At 37.2% G+C, this 17,848-nt stretch overlaps 1 protein-coding gene across 1 annotated transcript in view; it reads left to right on the top strand.

Moving 5' to 3' along the window:
- The window catches only part of cgna (cingulin a), a 37,811-nt gene that overhangs the window by 16,374 nt on the left and 3,589 nt on the right, over window positions 1-17,848 (top strand). Inside the window, exons 3-20 of the mRNA XM_073847629.1 lie at window positions 983-1,637; window positions 5,725-5,825; window positions 5,913-5,982; window positions 9,342-9,457; window positions 9,602-9,734; window positions 10,213-10,425; window positions 10,571-10,719; window positions 12,405-12,525; window positions 12,612-12,824; window positions 12,903-13,124; window positions 13,996-14,244; window positions 14,571-14,741; window positions 14,823-14,984; window positions 15,075-15,164; window positions 15,490-15,573; window positions 15,731-15,849; window positions 16,190-16,298; window positions 16,388-16,551. Of these exons, the coding sequence (XP_073703730.1) occupies window positions 983-1,637; window positions 5,725-5,825; window positions 5,913-5,982; window positions 9,342-9,457; window positions 9,602-9,734; window positions 10,213-10,425; window positions 10,571-10,719; window positions 12,405-12,525; window positions 12,612-12,824; window positions 12,903-13,124; window positions 13,996-14,244; window positions 14,571-14,741; window positions 14,823-14,984; window positions 15,075-15,164; window positions 15,490-15,573; window positions 15,731-15,849; window positions 16,190-16,298; window positions 16,388-16,551 (3,141 nt within the window). The remainder of the gene's footprint in view (window positions 1-982; window positions 1,638-5,724; window positions 5,826-5,912; window positions 5,983-9,341; window positions 9,458-9,601; window positions 9,735-10,212; window positions 10,426-10,570; window positions 10,720-12,404; window positions 12,526-12,611; window positions 12,825-12,902; window positions 13,125-13,995; window positions 14,245-14,570; window positions 14,742-14,822; window positions 14,985-15,074; window positions 15,165-15,489; window positions 15,574-15,730; window positions 15,850-16,189; window positions 16,299-16,387; window positions 16,552-17,848) is intronic.

Raw genomic sequence — 17,848 nt, 5'->3', positions numbered from 1 at the left:
CAGTAATTTAGAAGGTTCAAAAAAGAAAAGGTTAAATTATTTAAATAAAAAATAATATTAAGAATAATAAGTAACTTAAGTATTGACTAAAGCCCAATAAAATTTGTTTTATTAGTATTATTTATTAACAAAAAATATTAATCAAAAAGTATGTCTAATTAATTGAAATCATGAACCACAATTTGACAGCAATTTATTAAAAGTTTAACAAAAATTACATTTTTAAGGCCTTATGATATACATTTTCCTGTTTTCTCAAATTCAGTTTTATTTTTACCAAATTCTGTGTTTTCCATTACATTTCTGGATTCCATATTAATGGTTTCATTAAATTTTAACAATCATAGGCATCACTAATTAATAAATTCTCTGAAAATGTATTATTAATGTTTTTTTTTTTTCAGAAGTACTGTGTGTATTTACGTTTTTTTGGTAAATTAAGTTTGGTAAAAATGTTTTTAATAAATATTCCTTAAAAAACAATGTAAACTGTTTTAATAAACATTTTATTAGTAGTAGGAGTACTATCATTACATTAAGTAATATATTTCTGTTACAGTTTCTTCGGAACTTTAAAAGGAAAAGTTAAACCAAACTTTTAAAGAGCTTTTGAAGACCTAAGTTTCTGTTTGTATGTGATATAACAATATTTTTTTTTTGTTGTAAAGAATATTTAAATGGTATTAAATAGTATTTTTTTGGCTTAATATTCGCAGACTCTAGTGCATATCACATTTGAATTTTTTTTTTTTTTTTTTTACCGACTGACTTTATGACTGGATTCTGATTTCGTACATGTTTTCCGCATCCTGGAAATCATAGGGCCCTCATTGACCAATTAGCATCCAGAATTGGAGCTATCAGTGTCATGAATCTATATGAATGTGTTTAGTTTTTTTTGTTTTTTGTTTTATTTTTTAAGAATGTTTAATTTATGTCTTCAGTCTTCATATTTCTCTAATTATGTTTGTTTATTTGTTAGGAGGAAAGACGATGGGGTAATCCAGGGGCCATATTTCTCATCTGGAGACACCCCTCTGCGTCGAGCTCAGTCTCACGGCTCTCTGTTGGATAGAGAAAACGGCAGCGAAGACTTCTCAGATCATCTCCGACGTCCGCTTGGAGATGGACGTTCTGGCAGCTACGGCAACCTGGATGGAGGTATTGGTATGGGAGCAGAGAGGAATCAGACTAGAGAAAAAATTGAGAGAAATCAGTGGGGTGGATCCTACCAGACAGGACTGAATGGCACTTTGGGAAGAGGGAGAGGTGGAGGCAGTCAGTACACCTCATCCGAATCAGTCGAAATATCTCCATACAACCAGCACACTCACAACCATTCAGCTCCCAACTCCATTCATCAGACACCCACCCACAGACTGGCCGACAGGTATGATGGGAGCTCTGCTGCACAGGCGGGTAACACTGGGACCAACACCAGAGGACGTTATCCTATCCCATCTGCAGACAACAGACCCACCTCAACCACATCATTACCTGCTGCTTCTTTCATTCCAAACACATACTCTTCACCACAGTCTTCCTCACCTGCTTCTGCCTACAGCAGCCTGGGTCGCGGCTCAGGTTCTGTCGCTAAGGTCACAGCTGTTTCTTCATCTGCTTCAGTTGATGGACATGTGAGTGATGGGTGAAATAAACTGAGGCTTCCATTATTAAAAGTATGATCTGCTCTTTGTGTTTAAAGGATTAGTTCACTTCCAAAATAAAATTCCTGATAATTTACTATGTCTTCCAAGTTGTTCATGTCTTTCTATCTTCAGTCGAAAAGAAATGAGGGTCCATAAAGTGGACTTCAATGGGGATCAGCAGGTTGAAGGTCCGAATTGCAGTTTCAGTGCAGCTTCAAAGAGCTCTACATAATCCCACCGAGGAATAAAGATCTTATTCAGTGAAACAATCATTCATTTTCTAAGAAAAAATAAAAATTCTATAGATTTTTAACCACAAAAGCTTGTCTTGCATTAGCTCTGCAATGCGCGTCTACGACTTTCATAATAATGGAAAGGTCATGCATGGTTGTTTGTTTGTTTGTGTACTCTGGTTTAAAGAGTTATGGTAGGACGATAAACTCCATCTCATTTTCTCCTCCAGCCTCAAAATCATCCATCATTGTTGTTTTCCCTTTTTTTTTTGTAAAGGGCAATTAACTTTCTTTGCATGTTTGTTTTGTAAACACTGGGTCTGTATTTCCGCCTACATCACACGCAACCTTTCCAACCTGATTATGTAATGCGTAAAGTTGAGCTAGTTCAAGACAAGCATTTGTAGTTAAAAAGTATATAAATTTATACATTTATTTTTTTTAGAACATGACCGATCAACCTGTTGATCCCCATTGAAATCCACTACATGGAGAAAAATTCTGGAATGTTTTCTTCAAAAACCTTAATTTATTTTCGATTGGAGAAAGAAAGACATTACAAGTAAATTATCCATATTTTTTTTATTTTGAAAGTGAACCAATCCTTTAACATTAATTTTGAATTTAATAACAAGTAGTGAACCTGATCATGTCTCTCCATTTTGACCTCCATAACATGTATTCTTGAGGTCTCTTGCATGCAAGTTTGTTTTCATAGAAATATTGTCTATCACAACTTTCTGTTTCCAGCTAATACTGCATTCTCTCTCACTAGTTTAACCTTATTCTTCATGTGTTCAGTAGCTATGTTTACATGCAACCAAATAATCATTAGAAGTAAGATTGGTGGCTTCATGCAAACACCACAACTGATCTGAGCTTGATCTGAATGAAATTTCATTCAGATTGGGGGGAGTTGTGTATACATGAAACAATCATATTAATAGAAAAATACAGTAATTAAGCTGGTAAATGATTGAATCCAACTGTTTTCTCAATAGGATGTTTCAAACAGTCAATAGCATCTTTCAAACAGGTCAAAACTGAAAATGTACTACATATTTGCTAAAAAAGCTTTTTCTGACACATGTCGGCTTTCCTTTGAGATGTGTTATCCCCTGCTGATGTTGTACATTTGCCCACTGACAAAGAAATGAATAATAATTTTAATGGTAGGTTTATTTGAACAGTGAGACGCAGAATAACAACAAAAATATCCAGAAAATGGATCTCAAAGTTATAAATTGATTTGCATTTTAATAAGTGAAATAAGTATTTGATTTTCTATAAGATTTCTGGTTCCCAGGTGTCTTTTATACAGGTGTTGAGCTGAAATTAGAAGCACTCTCTTAAAGGGAGTGCTCTTATTCTCAGCTTGTTACCTGTATAAAAGACATCTGTCCACAGAAGCAATCAGTCAATCAGATTCCATACTCTCTACCATGACCAAGACCAAAGAGCTGTCCAAGGATGTCAGAGACAAGATTGTAGACCTACACAAGGCTGGAATGGGCTACAAGACCATCGCCAAGGAGCTTGGTGAGATGAACAGTTGGTGCAATTATTCGCAAATGGAAGAAACTCAAAATAACTGTCAATTTTCCTTGGTCTGTGGCTCCATGCAAGATCTCACCTCATGGAGTTTCAGTGATTCTGAGAACGGTGAGGAATCAGCCCAGAACTACACAAGAGGATCTTGTCAATGATCTCAAGGTGGCTGGAACCATAGTCACCAAGAAAACAATTGATAACACACTACGCTGTGAAGGACTAAAATCCTGTAGCACCCACAAGGTCCCCCTGCTCAAGAAAGCACATGTAAAGTTCCCGTCTGAAGTTTGCCATTGAACATCTAAATGATTCAGAGGAGAACTGGGTGAAAGTGTTGTGGTCAGACCAAAATTGAGCTCTTTGGCATCAACTCAACTCGCCATGTTTGGAGGAGAAGGAATGCTGCCTATGACCCCAAGAACACCATCCCCACCATCAAACATGGAGATGGAAAGATAATGCTTTGGAAGCCGGCAGCCATATCACCCTGTAGCCCAAGACTGGTCGCCCACTGAAGCTAAGCAGGGTTGAGCCTGGTCAGAACCTGGATGGGAGACCTCCTGGGAAAACTAGGTTGCTGCTGGAAGAGGTGCTAGTGAGGCCAGCAGGGGGTGCTCACCCTATGGTCTGTGTGGGTCCTAGCACCCCAGTATAGTGACGGGGACACTATACTGCCAAAAAGCACCGTCCTTCGGATGAGACGGTAAAACGTCATTAAAAATCCCAGGATGTCTTTCGAAAAGAGTAGAGGTGTGACCTCAGCATCCTGGCCAAATTTGCCCATTGGCCTCCGAATCATCCCAATATTCCAATTGGCTTCATCACTCTGTCTCCTCTCCACCAGTAAGCTGGTGTGTGGTGGGCGTTCTGGCGCACTATGGTTGCTGTTGCATCATCCAGGTGGATGCTGCACACTGGTGGTGGATGAGGAGATACCCCTGACACTGTAAAGCACTTTGAGTGTCTAGAAAAGTGCTATATAAATGTAACGAATTAAGTGTTTTTCTGCTAAGGGGACAGTATAACTACACAGCATCAAAGGGACGATGGACGGGGCCATGTACCGTCAGGGCTAGGGCATTGAAGCCAGCCAGGGCATTGAACATGGGTCATGGATGGGTATTCCAGCATGACGATGACCCAAAACACACCCCCAAGGCAACAAAGAAGTGGCTCAAGAACAAACACAGTCCAGTCTCCAGACCTTAATCCCATAGAAAATCTGTGAAGGGAGCTGAAGGTTCAAGTTGCCAAACGTTAGCCTCAAAACCTTAATGACTTCGAGAGGATCTGCAAAGAGGAGTGGGACCAAATCCCCCTGAGATGTGTGCAAACCTGGTGGCCAACTACAAGAAACGTGATTGCCTCTGTGATTGCCGACATAGGTTTTGCCACCAAGTACTAAATCATGCTTTGCGAAGGAGTCAAATACTTATTTCACTCATTAAAACGCAAATCAATTTATAACTTTTTTGAAATGCGTTTTTCTGGATTTTTTTGTTTTTGTTTTGATTCTGTCTCTCACTGTTCAAATAAACCTAGTATTATAGACTGATCATTTCTTTGTCAGTGGGCAAACGTGCAAGTTTTGTTCTGAATACACATATTGCACATGTAAATGAATATGCGATTTAGATTGTAAATTTGATAAACATCTGATGAAAGTTAGAACATACATGCATATCTTCTGTGGCTTTGTTCCAAAATATAGTGAACTGCTTTGCTATCTACATACAGTACGCAGCTGTCTTAAATGGCAGCATCCTCAATGACACTTAAAATCATTTTACCGTCTGATTTAGATTGTGCTCCTCTGATGAACAAGTGGAGGCTCAACTCCAAGTTGATTCCAATAGATTTTGATGTTAGCAAGCAAATTAACAATATATTTTTCTGAGCATGTAATGACATAAACAAATATTTGGTAAAGTAGTGTTATAATGGTCTTCTTTATGAATGATTCATGCCAAAAAAGGATCTACTCGTTGGAACAGCCTTTGCATTTGTACCATTTTGGATCTTTGCATTTGCATCTGCCCCTCTGATGCCTTAAAATGCTGTCAGAGTTTTAAAAGAGTGTAATTTGAGTAGGTTACAGTAAAGCAATTCATCAACTTGATACTCTGTTCTCTCTGGCATTGGATGTCTTTTAGCTTGATTTAGCTGGTTGGTGTCAGCTGACGGAGTGTACACTTATGTTACAACTCAGATGTATCAATTTGAACCCACTCTTTACTTTGTTGCTTTGCACATATTTCAGTGTGAGTTGTGTTTGACTTATCTCCATTCAGGTGACTCCTGATCTTTTGATGGACCAAGGTCAAAGTTCAGGATCAGAGTTCTCAACCGAAGATCAGATACAGCAAATAATTTACGATGTTCTACGTCAAGGGTAAACCACTGTTCTGAATTGTAACATCGCTATATACAAAACTAAATGGTAACAGTTAATAACATTTTGTTTCTCCTAATTCCTCAGGAGTGCAGAGGGAGATGCTGCCATTAAACACAGAGTTCGAATCATCTGTAATAAGATTCAAGGACTTAAGGTACAGTCTGTCACATTTTGAAGCATTGCTATATTACATATACATAAAACAAATGTCAACACCTGATTATGTAACAAAATACGCACAACCTGTGATTCAGGTGCTTCCACCAACAGTATGACACAATCAGTTCAGCTTTTCAGGTGAACTGAAGCACGGTCGGTGTCAGAACAAACAAAAAAGACACAATGTTCTGTACAGACATTAATATTAAATGATTTATATCATGAAAGGCTGTTCAGGTGTACTAAACCAAAGACTGTCCTTGTGAAAGTCCTGGCCTTCAATTATAAGAGCCAGTAGGCTTTTTTTATAGATATATTGCTTGTTTATTTACTTTAAAATGCACTTTTTAGTGTGCTTTGAGATAAAGCTTCAAAATATATGATACCATTGCTGATTTCATTTTAGGTATTAAGGCATAATGCCAGACAGTTAAGAATATTGCCATCATTCCTCATTCAAGTACATAAAAGATGTACTTGTATTATCTGCTTAGAAAATAGCTGCCTGGGGTGTTACCAAGATAGCCACAGAGTGATCTGACTTTGACTAAACCCAGCTGCGAATAAATCTGCCATTTTTAAAAAGCTGTCATAAACATGTGTCAGCGGTGAGAGATGATTTACTCCAGTGATAAAATCACCACATCTAGCTGTGGAGGTAGGCTCAGTTGGCACTGTATTCAGTGCGCAGACAAGAATTGCTAAAATGAGCATTAGATTTGATGGCTTTTTAGGTGTTGGCATCTCTAGGTAAGCTGTAATGAATTGGCAGCGGATCCCACCTCACTTACAACAGCTGAGCCCATTTTAGAGTGAAAGGAGGAAGGAATGTTTACCTCCATCACAAGAGCTCATTAATTATACAATACTCAAAAAAATAAAATAAATTCGAGAGCATAGATCAATCTAATTTATTGTACATGCTAATAATTAGCCATCAGAAATTCAAAATGTAAATAGATACTGAAATGTCCTGTAATGCACTCTGTCTGGCTTATATTAAACATTGTCAGTAATCCATATAGTAGTCAATAAGTTGGCAATGCAAGACATAAGTGTTACTCTTTGAGGCAAACAGTGGACCATTTAGCTTTTGTATAATTATCTGACATTGAGAGAGGATCTAGATGCCTGATGGATGCATCTGGGTTTTGCTGCTAGGAACAAGTTAACATCATAGCGATATTCTGAGGACAGGAGCTCAAGTTAATTACGAGACTTTTAAAAATGGTGCAGCAAATCGAAAGAAGTTACACTGTTAAAGGATTAGTTTGCTTCCAGATTAAAAAGTTTTTCACCTCCATGTCACCCAAGATGTTCATGTTTTTCTTTCTTCAGTCAAAAAGAAATTAAGGTTTTTGAGGAAAACACAAGTTTTTTTCTCCATAGAGTGGACTTCAATGGTGGCCAACAGGTTGAAGGTCCAAATTGTAGTTTTAGTGCAGCTTCAAAGGGCTCTACACGTTCCTATCCAAAGAATAAGGGTCGTATCTAGCGAAATCCTTTTCTAAAAAAAATAAATAAATTGTATGTACTTTTAAACCACAAATGCTCGTCTTGCACTAGCTCTGCGTCCACGAATTCCTGCATTATATTAGTGACGTTGAAAAGGTCATGTGTGACCTAGTGTTTACAAAACGAATGTGCAAAGAAAGTCAAAAGCACTTTAGATAAAGAGGTAAAACAATGATGTTGGATAAGAAAATGAGTTTTTCTCACTACCCTACGTTTTTGATTCAAAGTACACAGACAAAGAACTAGCCACGTGTGACTTTCCAATGTAATTACTCAATGTGTGAAGACCAAGCGGCAACCTCCCGCTCTCTATATTGAAACCAACAGAGAAACTTTAATTTCTTTTTGACTGAAGAAACAAATACATGAACATCATGGATGACATGGTGGTAAATTTTTCTAGAAGTGAAGTAATCCTTTAAATGCCCCCAAAATTCTGCATACTGTGCTATATTATAGAGATTTTTAATACATTTTTATGATAATATATTAAAGTAATTCTATTTAAAGCTGGATTAATAGTTTGTGATTTATTTATAATATATTATCATATGGCCATTCAAAAATTTGGTGTCTATAATATATATATATATATATATATATATATATATATATATATATATATATATATATATATATATATATATATATATATAATTTTTTTTTTTTTTAAAGCAATTAATACATAATTCAGCAAAGTGACAGTAAAGACATTTATAATATTGATTGCTATTTAAAATAAATTTGTTCTTTTGAACTTTCTGTTTGTTAAAAGATCCTGAGAAAAAAAAGTGGTTTCCACAGAAATATTAAGCAGCAATGTTAGGTTCTCAACATTGGTAATAAGGATAAGATGATTTTTTTGGAGCACCAAAAAAGCATATTAAAATTGATTTCTGAAGGATCATGTAACACTGAAGACTGGAGTAATGGCTGCTAAAAATAACTTTGCCATCACAGGAATAAAGTACATTTTGAAATATGAAAAAGTACTTCACAATATTACTGTTTTAACAGTATTTTTTACCAAATAAATGCAGCTTTGGTGAGCATAAGAGACTTCTTTCAAAAACATTAAAAAATATTCTTACTGCAAACTTTTATACAGTAGTGTGTGTATGCATAATAATGTATTCATTACTTTATTTGTCTTGAATGCTGAGCTTTTAGGAATAATTCTAAACTCTCATATTTACTCCCTTGTTTGCTTTAAAGGCAAGGACTGTGTTGTTTCCCTCTGTGAGCAATTACTTAGTATAGTGATCTTTAGACAGGATTAAATCCTCAAGCCTATTACAATATGTCTCAGCAGGGATAGCAAACCACTAATGACTACTTTGTCTTCTAAATACTATCATAGAGGTGGACTTGGATTATAGTGTTTTGGACTAAATGGAACATAATCTGGTAATGACTTGTTTACATGAAAAGCTGTTTGACACAGTTATATACAGTATATTGTAGTGTGTTGTATTTGTTTTATTTTATATTTTTATTATTAACTACCATAACAAGCAATCTTTGAGCAATCAAAGTAATAATTCTAAAGTTATAATTGAGTACTTTCAATATAATGTACATAAACTTTCCTGTTCAAAAAGAATTACATATTTCTTGTTCAAGCCCCCAGCATGCCCTGCATATTTGAGTTCTTCCCCACAGTTACTATCACAAAAGACTGCAGGCAGTAGATGCTTGAGGCAACACAGATGATAAAATGTGAAACACAAATACAGTGAAATAAAATTATCTCTTTAATTTGTGAATATTCTTAAACTTACGAGAAAAGAGTATGTATACTTAAGATCATAGCTGTAATTGTAACCTCTTGGATTTCAGGTGAACAGACCTGATGACTCCTTGAAGGAGGAGCTTGAACAATGTCTGGATGAAAATGTACAGCTGCAGGAACAGCTGGGACAGAAGACCACAGAGCTGCACCAGACACATTCAGAGTAAGACAAATACAAATAGCTACTGTTTGTCACTATTGTAGTTTTCCAACATAGACATTCACACATCTGTGGTGAGAATGATATAAAATCTGCAACATAATGTATACTTAAATTAGGTTTTGTCTGTGTGCTTATCTCTCTCAGGCTCACTCAGTTACGAATGGACAGAGAGAATGCAGTGTCTCATGTTAGAGATCTAGAGGATCAGCTGGCAGGACTACAGGAGGAGCTGAGGAGAGATACAGACAACAAAGCTCAGGCTGACACTATGCACATGGTGATCATACACACACACACACACACACACACACACACACACACACACACACTCACTCTAGACCAGGGTTCCCCAAATCTTACCCTGGAGGTCCAATGCGCTGCAGAGTTTAGCTCCAACCCTGATCACACTCACATACATGTTATTCTCTAATGATCCTGAAGACCTTGATTAGCATGCTCAGGTGTGTTTGATTAGGGTAAGAGCTAAACTCTGCAGGAAAATGGATCTCGAGGTTCAGATTTGATGATCCCTGCTCTAGACTGAGACTAAAATGGCCCCAAATGAAACAAAAAAAAAAGAATTTGTGATGACAAATCAACACCTTACTGCTCTGAATACCTTTGCAATTTTTTGTAAGCAGCCAAATATGTACAGTACAGTATGTGTAAATGAAAATTTTAAAGTACTCTCAGTAAAATGATGTTGCTGATCTGGTATTGAGAATATTAACAAGAATTGATTTGTTTGTGTACAGGAGTTGATGGCACTGAGAGGTGAGTTGGCCGAAGCTGCAGCGCTGTGTCAGAAGCAGGAGGACATTCTGAGGCAGAGAGAGAGGGAGCTGACTGCTCTAAAAGGGGCACTGAAAGATGAGGTCTCCACACATGACAAGGAGATAGAGGTTCTCAGAGAACAGTACAGCAAAGACATGGAGCGACTACGAGCAAGCATGGAGCAGGTTTCACAGGTATATGTCCAACATATTAGCGGTTGTATAGGAAATTCAAGGGGTCTTAAGACAGAGCCCGGTTGAACACCTGTTTCTATGCAATTTATAGAAAAGTGATTAAACTCAAACCACTTTGCACATATTCACTCTGTCTGTGCTTCAGTCTCAAGCAACCATTGAAGCCGAGCGTCACCGCGTGAACTCTTCGGTAAGGTCACTTCAGCAGCAATTGGAGGAGAGCAGAGATGAGGGAAACCACTGGAGAGAGCAGTTTCAGTCCAGCAGAGAAGAGCTGCGCAACACCAAACAAGAGTGAGTCACACTTACACTATTTTCGGTATACCGCTTAATTAGTTGTGCATTATGCTTAGGTCTTTCTTTGTTAATATGTATATGTCTTTCCTTTTTTCGTTGAATGCATTTTGTCGGGGCAGTGGACAGCAGGTTCAACCCAAAGCAGAGTGAGAGCCGCTTTCAGATTAGCTGAGAGAAACTTGTAGATTTATCTGTAGATGTGTGATTGAACCTATTAGTTTGTGTAAGCCTGATTTGTAGTCCAAGATCCCACAACCATAATTTTAAACAAATGATTTGATGATTTAATAAGAAATTAATAAATGCTTTGTGATCATTTTTTTTTCTTTTTTGTAGTGTACTAAATCACGATTTTAAAGCATAAAATCCTTACTGAATTCAAAAGAACTGGTTTTAACATTACTAAGCATTATGGAATATCATAATACCTTCTAAATGACATAACTCTAATTACCTCATGGCTACTTCATCATTACAAATACTCAGCATTTTTAGGAAATAAAATCAAGCTGCTTGTTTGTCCAATAAAAAAGTGCACATAAGCAAAATTACTTCCACATTATGGATCTTGACACTAAATCTTTAGTTTGTCCACCTAAATTTAGATCAGGAAATATTACGAGCTCGGTTGTATTATTATACAAATTTCTAATTTAGGACATTTCAATAGCTGCAGAATGCGTACATTTGTTATTAAACACTTAAAGTTAGCTATTTTGTGTTTTGAATTTGTGTTTGTCTGAGTTATATACAGTAAAAGTTAAAAGTTTACATACACTTTGCAAAATCTGCAAAATGTTAATTATTTTACTAAAATATGAGGGATCATACAAAATTCATGTTATTTTTTATTTAGTACTGACCTGAATAAGATATTATACATAAAATAAGTTTAATTAAAGAGAAAATAATAGCTGAATTTATAGAAATGACCCTGTTAAAAAGTTTACATAAACTTTATTTTTAATGCTGTGTTGTTAAACTGCCCGCTGTTCTTCAGAAAAATCCTTCTGGTCCCACGATTTCTTTGTATTTTTTTAGCATTTTTGTGTATTTGAACTCTTTCCACCAGTCACTGTATAATTTTAAGATCCATTTTTTCACACTGAGACTCATATACAACTATTACAGAAGGCACAGACGCACTCTAATGCTTCAGAAGGAAACCTTACAGATTCTACGACGCATAATCTTTATTATGTTCAAAAGTTTACACCCTGGCTCTTAATGCATTGTTTTTTTCTTCTGAAGCATCAGTGAGCATTTGAACCTTCTGTAATAGTTGCATCTAAGTCCCTCAGTTGTCCTCAGATTTCAAAATCATACAGTCATTGTTGCAAAGGGTTCAAATACACAAAATGAGAAATCTGGACTCTGAAGGTACAAACTGTTTAGTACAAACAAGGAACTCATGAACAACTGTCACTAAACAAAAACCACAGCTGTGGATCATTCAGCTAACAACACAGTATTAAGAAATCAAGTGTATGCAAACTTTTGAATGGGATTATTTTTATAAATTCAACTATTTTCTCTTGTAGACTATATGTAAACGTGTTTTATGTGAAACATCTTATTCAGGTCATGCATTTTGTATGATCCCTCTGGCAAAATAATTAACATTTTGCAGATTCTGCAAGGTGTATATAAACTTGTAACCTTAACACTGTGTGTATGTGTAGGTTACTCCAAACTCGTATGGAGAAAGAGGAGTTTGAGGAGGAGCTGAAAGATCTCCAGGAGAAAATCAGCACAATGAAACAGCAGATACCAGATCCCAAACAGACCCAGACAGTCAACCAGGTATATACACATTCTACTGCTTATGAATGTTAAATTAAATAAAAGATTTCACACTCAGACTTCAAAAACTCATCACACTTTCATAGGAACTTGAACGTTGTCGTGCTGACCTGCAAAAATCCCAAGCAAATATGGATAAATTAAAAACAGATCTTGACAAGAAGACAATGGAAATTGTCTTATTAAAAAAGAGCAAACAGGAACTTGAAGCAGAGCAGAAATATGAGATTGATAGGCTGAAGGGCCAGTTACGCAGAGATAAAGAAGAGCTGACAAAAGTTCACGAGAAGGCCAAACAGGTACAGTAAAGTATGATTAAAATTATTATGGTACCCACCATTTGTGTTTTACCTACAATTTTTATTAACCTCTGGCAGCTTGCTGAACCCTCATTGGTAGAGGCCCTGCGCAAGGAGTTGAGTGACATGCAAGAAGAGGTGGGCCGACTGCGCAGTCAGCTGCTCTCAACTGAAGAAGAGCTGCAGGCGGAGAGAGACAAACTCAGCTCTGCTCAAACCCAAGCAAACAATCTGGCACATGAGCACAAGGAACTTGAGGAAACCAACACACGTATGAAGGAGAGAATCACACGCCTAGAGGTTAGGATGCACATTAACATAGTTATGTAATGGTGCACCTTATTGTCCCTCTCATTCAGCTACAAAAAATAGTGTGTGGAGGTGCATTGGTGTCAATGCAGGGTGTCAGAGATGTGTCTTAGGCTGCTGGAGGTTTCGGGTGTTCAGGTAAAAGTTTGCAGCTTATTACAAGAGAGGGGATGATGGTTTTGGTGTCAAGTGACTTATTGTTATAAGGGATCTTAAAGGGATAGCTCACCCAAAAATGAAATTTATGTCATTAATAACTCACCCTCATGTCATTCCAAACCTAGTAAACTTTTGTTCATCTTTGGAACACAAATTATGATATTTTTGATGAAATCTGCGAGCTTTCTGACCCTGCATAGACAGCAACAAAACTGACATGTTCAATGCCCAGAAAGGTAGTAAAAACATTGATAAAATAGTCCATGTGACATCAGTAGTTCAGCTGTCATGGTACTGATTTGAACGCACATTGAATACTGACACGAAAGAGATGAAGTTGTTGAATAAAGTTATTTTTGTTTTCTTTGCACACACACACAAAAAGATCTTGTAGCTTCATAAAGGTTAAATCACTGATGTACCATGAACTATTTTAATAATGTCCTTACTACCTTTCTGGGTCTTGAATATGGTAGTACTGTTGCTGTCTAAGCAGGGTCAGAAAGCTCTCGGAATTCATTAAAAAAGTTAATTTGTGTTCCAAAGATGAACAAAGGCCTTAGAGGTTTGGAACGACATGAGGGTGAGTAAATTATAGCAGAATTTTCTCTTCACTTTTGAGATGGCTAATATCATGCATTCAAAAACAGACAGTTATCTACTCGTTCTCTGTTTTTTTTTTACATGTTATCTGTGTTTGTAGTCTCAGCTGCAGGAGCGCATGTCTCAGAGTATTGAGGCCGAACAGGAACAGCAGGAGGAGACCAGGAAACTGAGGCAGCAGTTGGAAGAGTCCAGGCGTGAGAACTCCAGACTGGGCCTAGAGCGGGACGAGCTGGCTCGTAATATGGAAGAGAAGGAGAAGGACAGAGACGCTGTCCACAAAGAGAACATGCAGCTCGAGGACCAGAAGAGGCAGCAGGAAAGAGCGCTAGACAAACTCAATAAAGAGGTATGTGTTCACTGAAACAAATCCTTGATCACGGAAGGTAATAGGGTCATTTTTTTTCAATTGAGGTTTCCATTGATGTATGGTTTTTTTAGGATAGGACAATATTTGGCTGAGAATAGTTTGAAAATTTGGAATCTGAGAGGGCAAAAAAATCCAATAATTAGAACATTTGCCTTTAAAGTTGTCCAAATGAAGTTCTTAGCAATGCATATTACTAAGCAAAGATTAAGTTTTGATATATTTACAGTATATTTACAAAATATCTTCATGGAGCATGATTTTTACTTCACATGAATTCTCTCTTTTTCTCTGTTTCTCTATGTCAGATGGAGCGCTTGTCTGCAGCATCCCGTGAGGAGGTGCGGCTCCTGCAGGCTCAGCTGGACGAGCAGAGAGATAAGTGGAAGAAAGAGCAGCAGGACTCTCATAAAAACGCCAAAGAGAAGCTCAGTGAGCTGGAGAGAGCTCAGAGCACAATCCATTCCCTACAGGAAGAGGTGCAACATGGGCCTCATAAAAATCTGAATATATTTAAGCAGTCAACAGTTTGTGGTCATACTGTTTTGTTTTGTTTTTAGCTGGCCCGTCAAAAGAAGGAGCTGTTCTCAAGTTATGAGGATCGAGACAATGTTTTATTAGATAAAGAGCTGCTCACCAACCGCCTCAAACACCTGGAGAGTGAGATGGAGACACAGCGTAGCGCACAAAACGATCGTTCACGAGAGATCCGCAGCTTGGAGGTGTGTGTTTCACCTTCACATCTGGTGTCATGGTCTTGGTGATGTGATGACTCTCTGTCTTCACTCTGTTATATTTGTCTCCACCTGCAGGACAAAATCAAGCACCTGGAGCTTGAGTTAGATGAGGAAAAGAACAACGGAGAGATGCTGACAGAAAGAATCACCAGGAGCCGAGATCAGGTGCGCTGCCTTTTAAAAATTATGCTTTTTTTCAAAGATTATGATCTTTAATTAAAATGTATTCATTTTTTTATTCTTGTGAATTTGCAGCAGTCATTACGTCAGTCTTCAGTGTCAAATGATCCTTCAATAATTATTATGCATTTATCATTATGTAATGGTAATATATGAATATTGGCGATTATATGACGATGTGATTATATTTTAATATTGTAGCAGCCGGTAATTAATAGTCAGTTAATGTTACTTTCTTTTAAATCATTCAGGTCTTTAATCTGATAAATGCTTTAATCAAAATGTGATGGTAATTGTACTCTGTTTATAGATTGAACAGCTGCGTGGAGAACTCATGCAAGAACGATCCTCCAAACAAGACCTGGAGCTGGACAAAAATGCTCTGGAGAGACAGGTACATGACCATTAAACAGTGCGGCAGATCTATAGTCATACTGTATGCTGCATTATCTTTGCCTGAGTTTCTGTGATAACAATGATAAACGTTTTAGCTGCACAATGCATTCATTCAGTTTAGCCACAGGGTTTCATCTAATCTGTGTCTCTTTCAGCTAAAGGATTATAAATCTCGTGTAAGTGAAATGGAGGGCCAGTCACGTTCCTCTACTGGTGTGTCACAGCTGGAGAGCAAAATCCAGGACCTTGAGGAACGACTACGTGCAGAGGAGAGGTAAAAAAAAAAAAACCATCCTAATGAACTGCGGCTCTAAAACCACTACCGTAAAGTGGCAGAAACAATTACATTACCACAAAGCACTACAGAATGCTTGAAAAGAGCACTCTTCTTTAATTGAAAGCACTTTATGCTGCTAGAAAATACACAGATTGTAGACAGTGCAGTCTGTAAACCGGTACTTAAACTACTACTAATTTCAGATGCTTAATTTATAAACTGGGAAAATTGTCAGCAGGTTTATTTGCTTTATTTGAAAATTTCGTAACATTAAACAGTACACTTCAAGTTCAGGAAATCCTGAGGTCCAAGCACATAGCTGTATGTGTTTTTGTAGAGAGAAGAACTCTGTGGTGGCCTCTCAGCGACGGTTGGAGAGGAAACTGAAGGAGCTGAACATCACCCTGGATGAGGAGAGACATCAGCACACAGAGCAGAGAGACCAGGTAAAGAATACACGCATTACGTGTGCATGTATAGAGCAGTGTGTGATCCGTGGAGTGTTTCTGTGTTTAATGCATGTGTGCTTTTTCAGCTAACTCTGCGTGTGAAGGCTTTGAAGAGGCAGGTGGATGAAGGAGAGGCTGAGGTAGAGCGGCTGGATGGATTGAGGAGAAAGGCCGTCAGAGACATGGAGGAGATGCAGGAACAGAAGGAGGTGTTTCAATCCAAAGTCACGGCACTAGAGAATGAACTCAAGTAAGTGTGTGTGATTGAGATAGAAGATAATGGTGGAGAATTTACTTTTTTTCATATAAATAAGCTTTGTTTTTTTTTGTTTTTAAGATATATTTTTGGGCATTTTTGCCTTTATTACGATAGGACAGATCAGACATGACAGGAAGCGAAGTGGGAGAGAGATGGGGGGCGGGATCAGGAAAGGTCCTCGAGTCGGGATTCGAACATGGGACGCCCGGAGCGCAACGGCGCTATGTGTCGACGCGCTGCCCACAAGGCTATCGGCGCCGACATAAATAAGCTTTTAATTGTTATTAGAGAGCAGTTAAGGGTGGTTTTGGTTCAGTTTGAAACGGCCAAAATAACAAAGCAAACCCGCCAAAGTTGAGTGAGGGAAGAACTTGTGACACACTGTACCTCACATTAAACTATGAAACGCCTTCAGAACACTTGGAATATAGTGCACAAAAAATGTATAGTGCTTTATAAAGTTTTTGTGCCTTTCATGGGGCTTCACAATAACACTGTATATGCACAATATCGGATTAGGATTGGTCTCGTCTAACCAATACCCAATCTGGTTGAAATTGACAGCATTGGAACTGATACCAATACTGAGAATCGCACCCCTAATTAAAAGTTTTTTTGTTTTTTTTTAATAGTAGGGATGTAATGATATCAAAATCTCATGATATGATAATATCTCAATATTAAGTCCACGATACAATATTTATTGCAGTATTTAAAAAAAGACCATTTTAAAGTTAAATTGTTCTATCTAAGGCACTTAGAGAGTTCAAAATTAAGAGCTCCAACCCATGTTCTTAACTAAGAAAGCTCAAGTCAGAAAAAAGTCTGCGAATTGACTTGTACCTGAACTTTAAAGTGGACTCAAGCCTCTTTTTATTTTTGATACACTGTCTCTGTTAAGACTAAATTACATTCACACTGGTGTTTTAGAAAGCCAAACAAATTAGAATATAATAATAAAATTTTTATATTATTGTTATTCCTATGACAGAAATAACCATATATTGTAAAACAATTGCACTGTCAATAAATGTAAATGAATATTTCATAAGTATATTATTTTTGCTTTACACAACAGTAGGGAAATTACAATACTTTCCAAATTTCTACACTTGAAAGAGATATTTTGAATTTGAAATGCAATAATGTTACCCATTAAATCTGCTAACTGTTAGCAATTCATACTGAACTTTTTAACTTTTATTTCGACAGAAATGGCAGTAGAGCTTTTATTTTGAAGGAAAACACCAGCATCTATAAAACAGGCTTACAAAAACTTGTCTCACTA

Source organism: Garra rufa, chromosome 9, assembly GCF_049309525.1.
Source record: "Garra rufa chromosome 9, GarRuf1.0, whole genome shotgun sequence".
Classification (NCBI taxonomy): Eukaryota; Metazoa; Chordata; class Actinopteri; order Cypriniformes; family Cyprinidae; genus Garra; species Garra rufa.
Note: the sequence above shows the minus strand (reverse complement) of the source record. Positions and strands in the feature narration are given on the sequence as shown.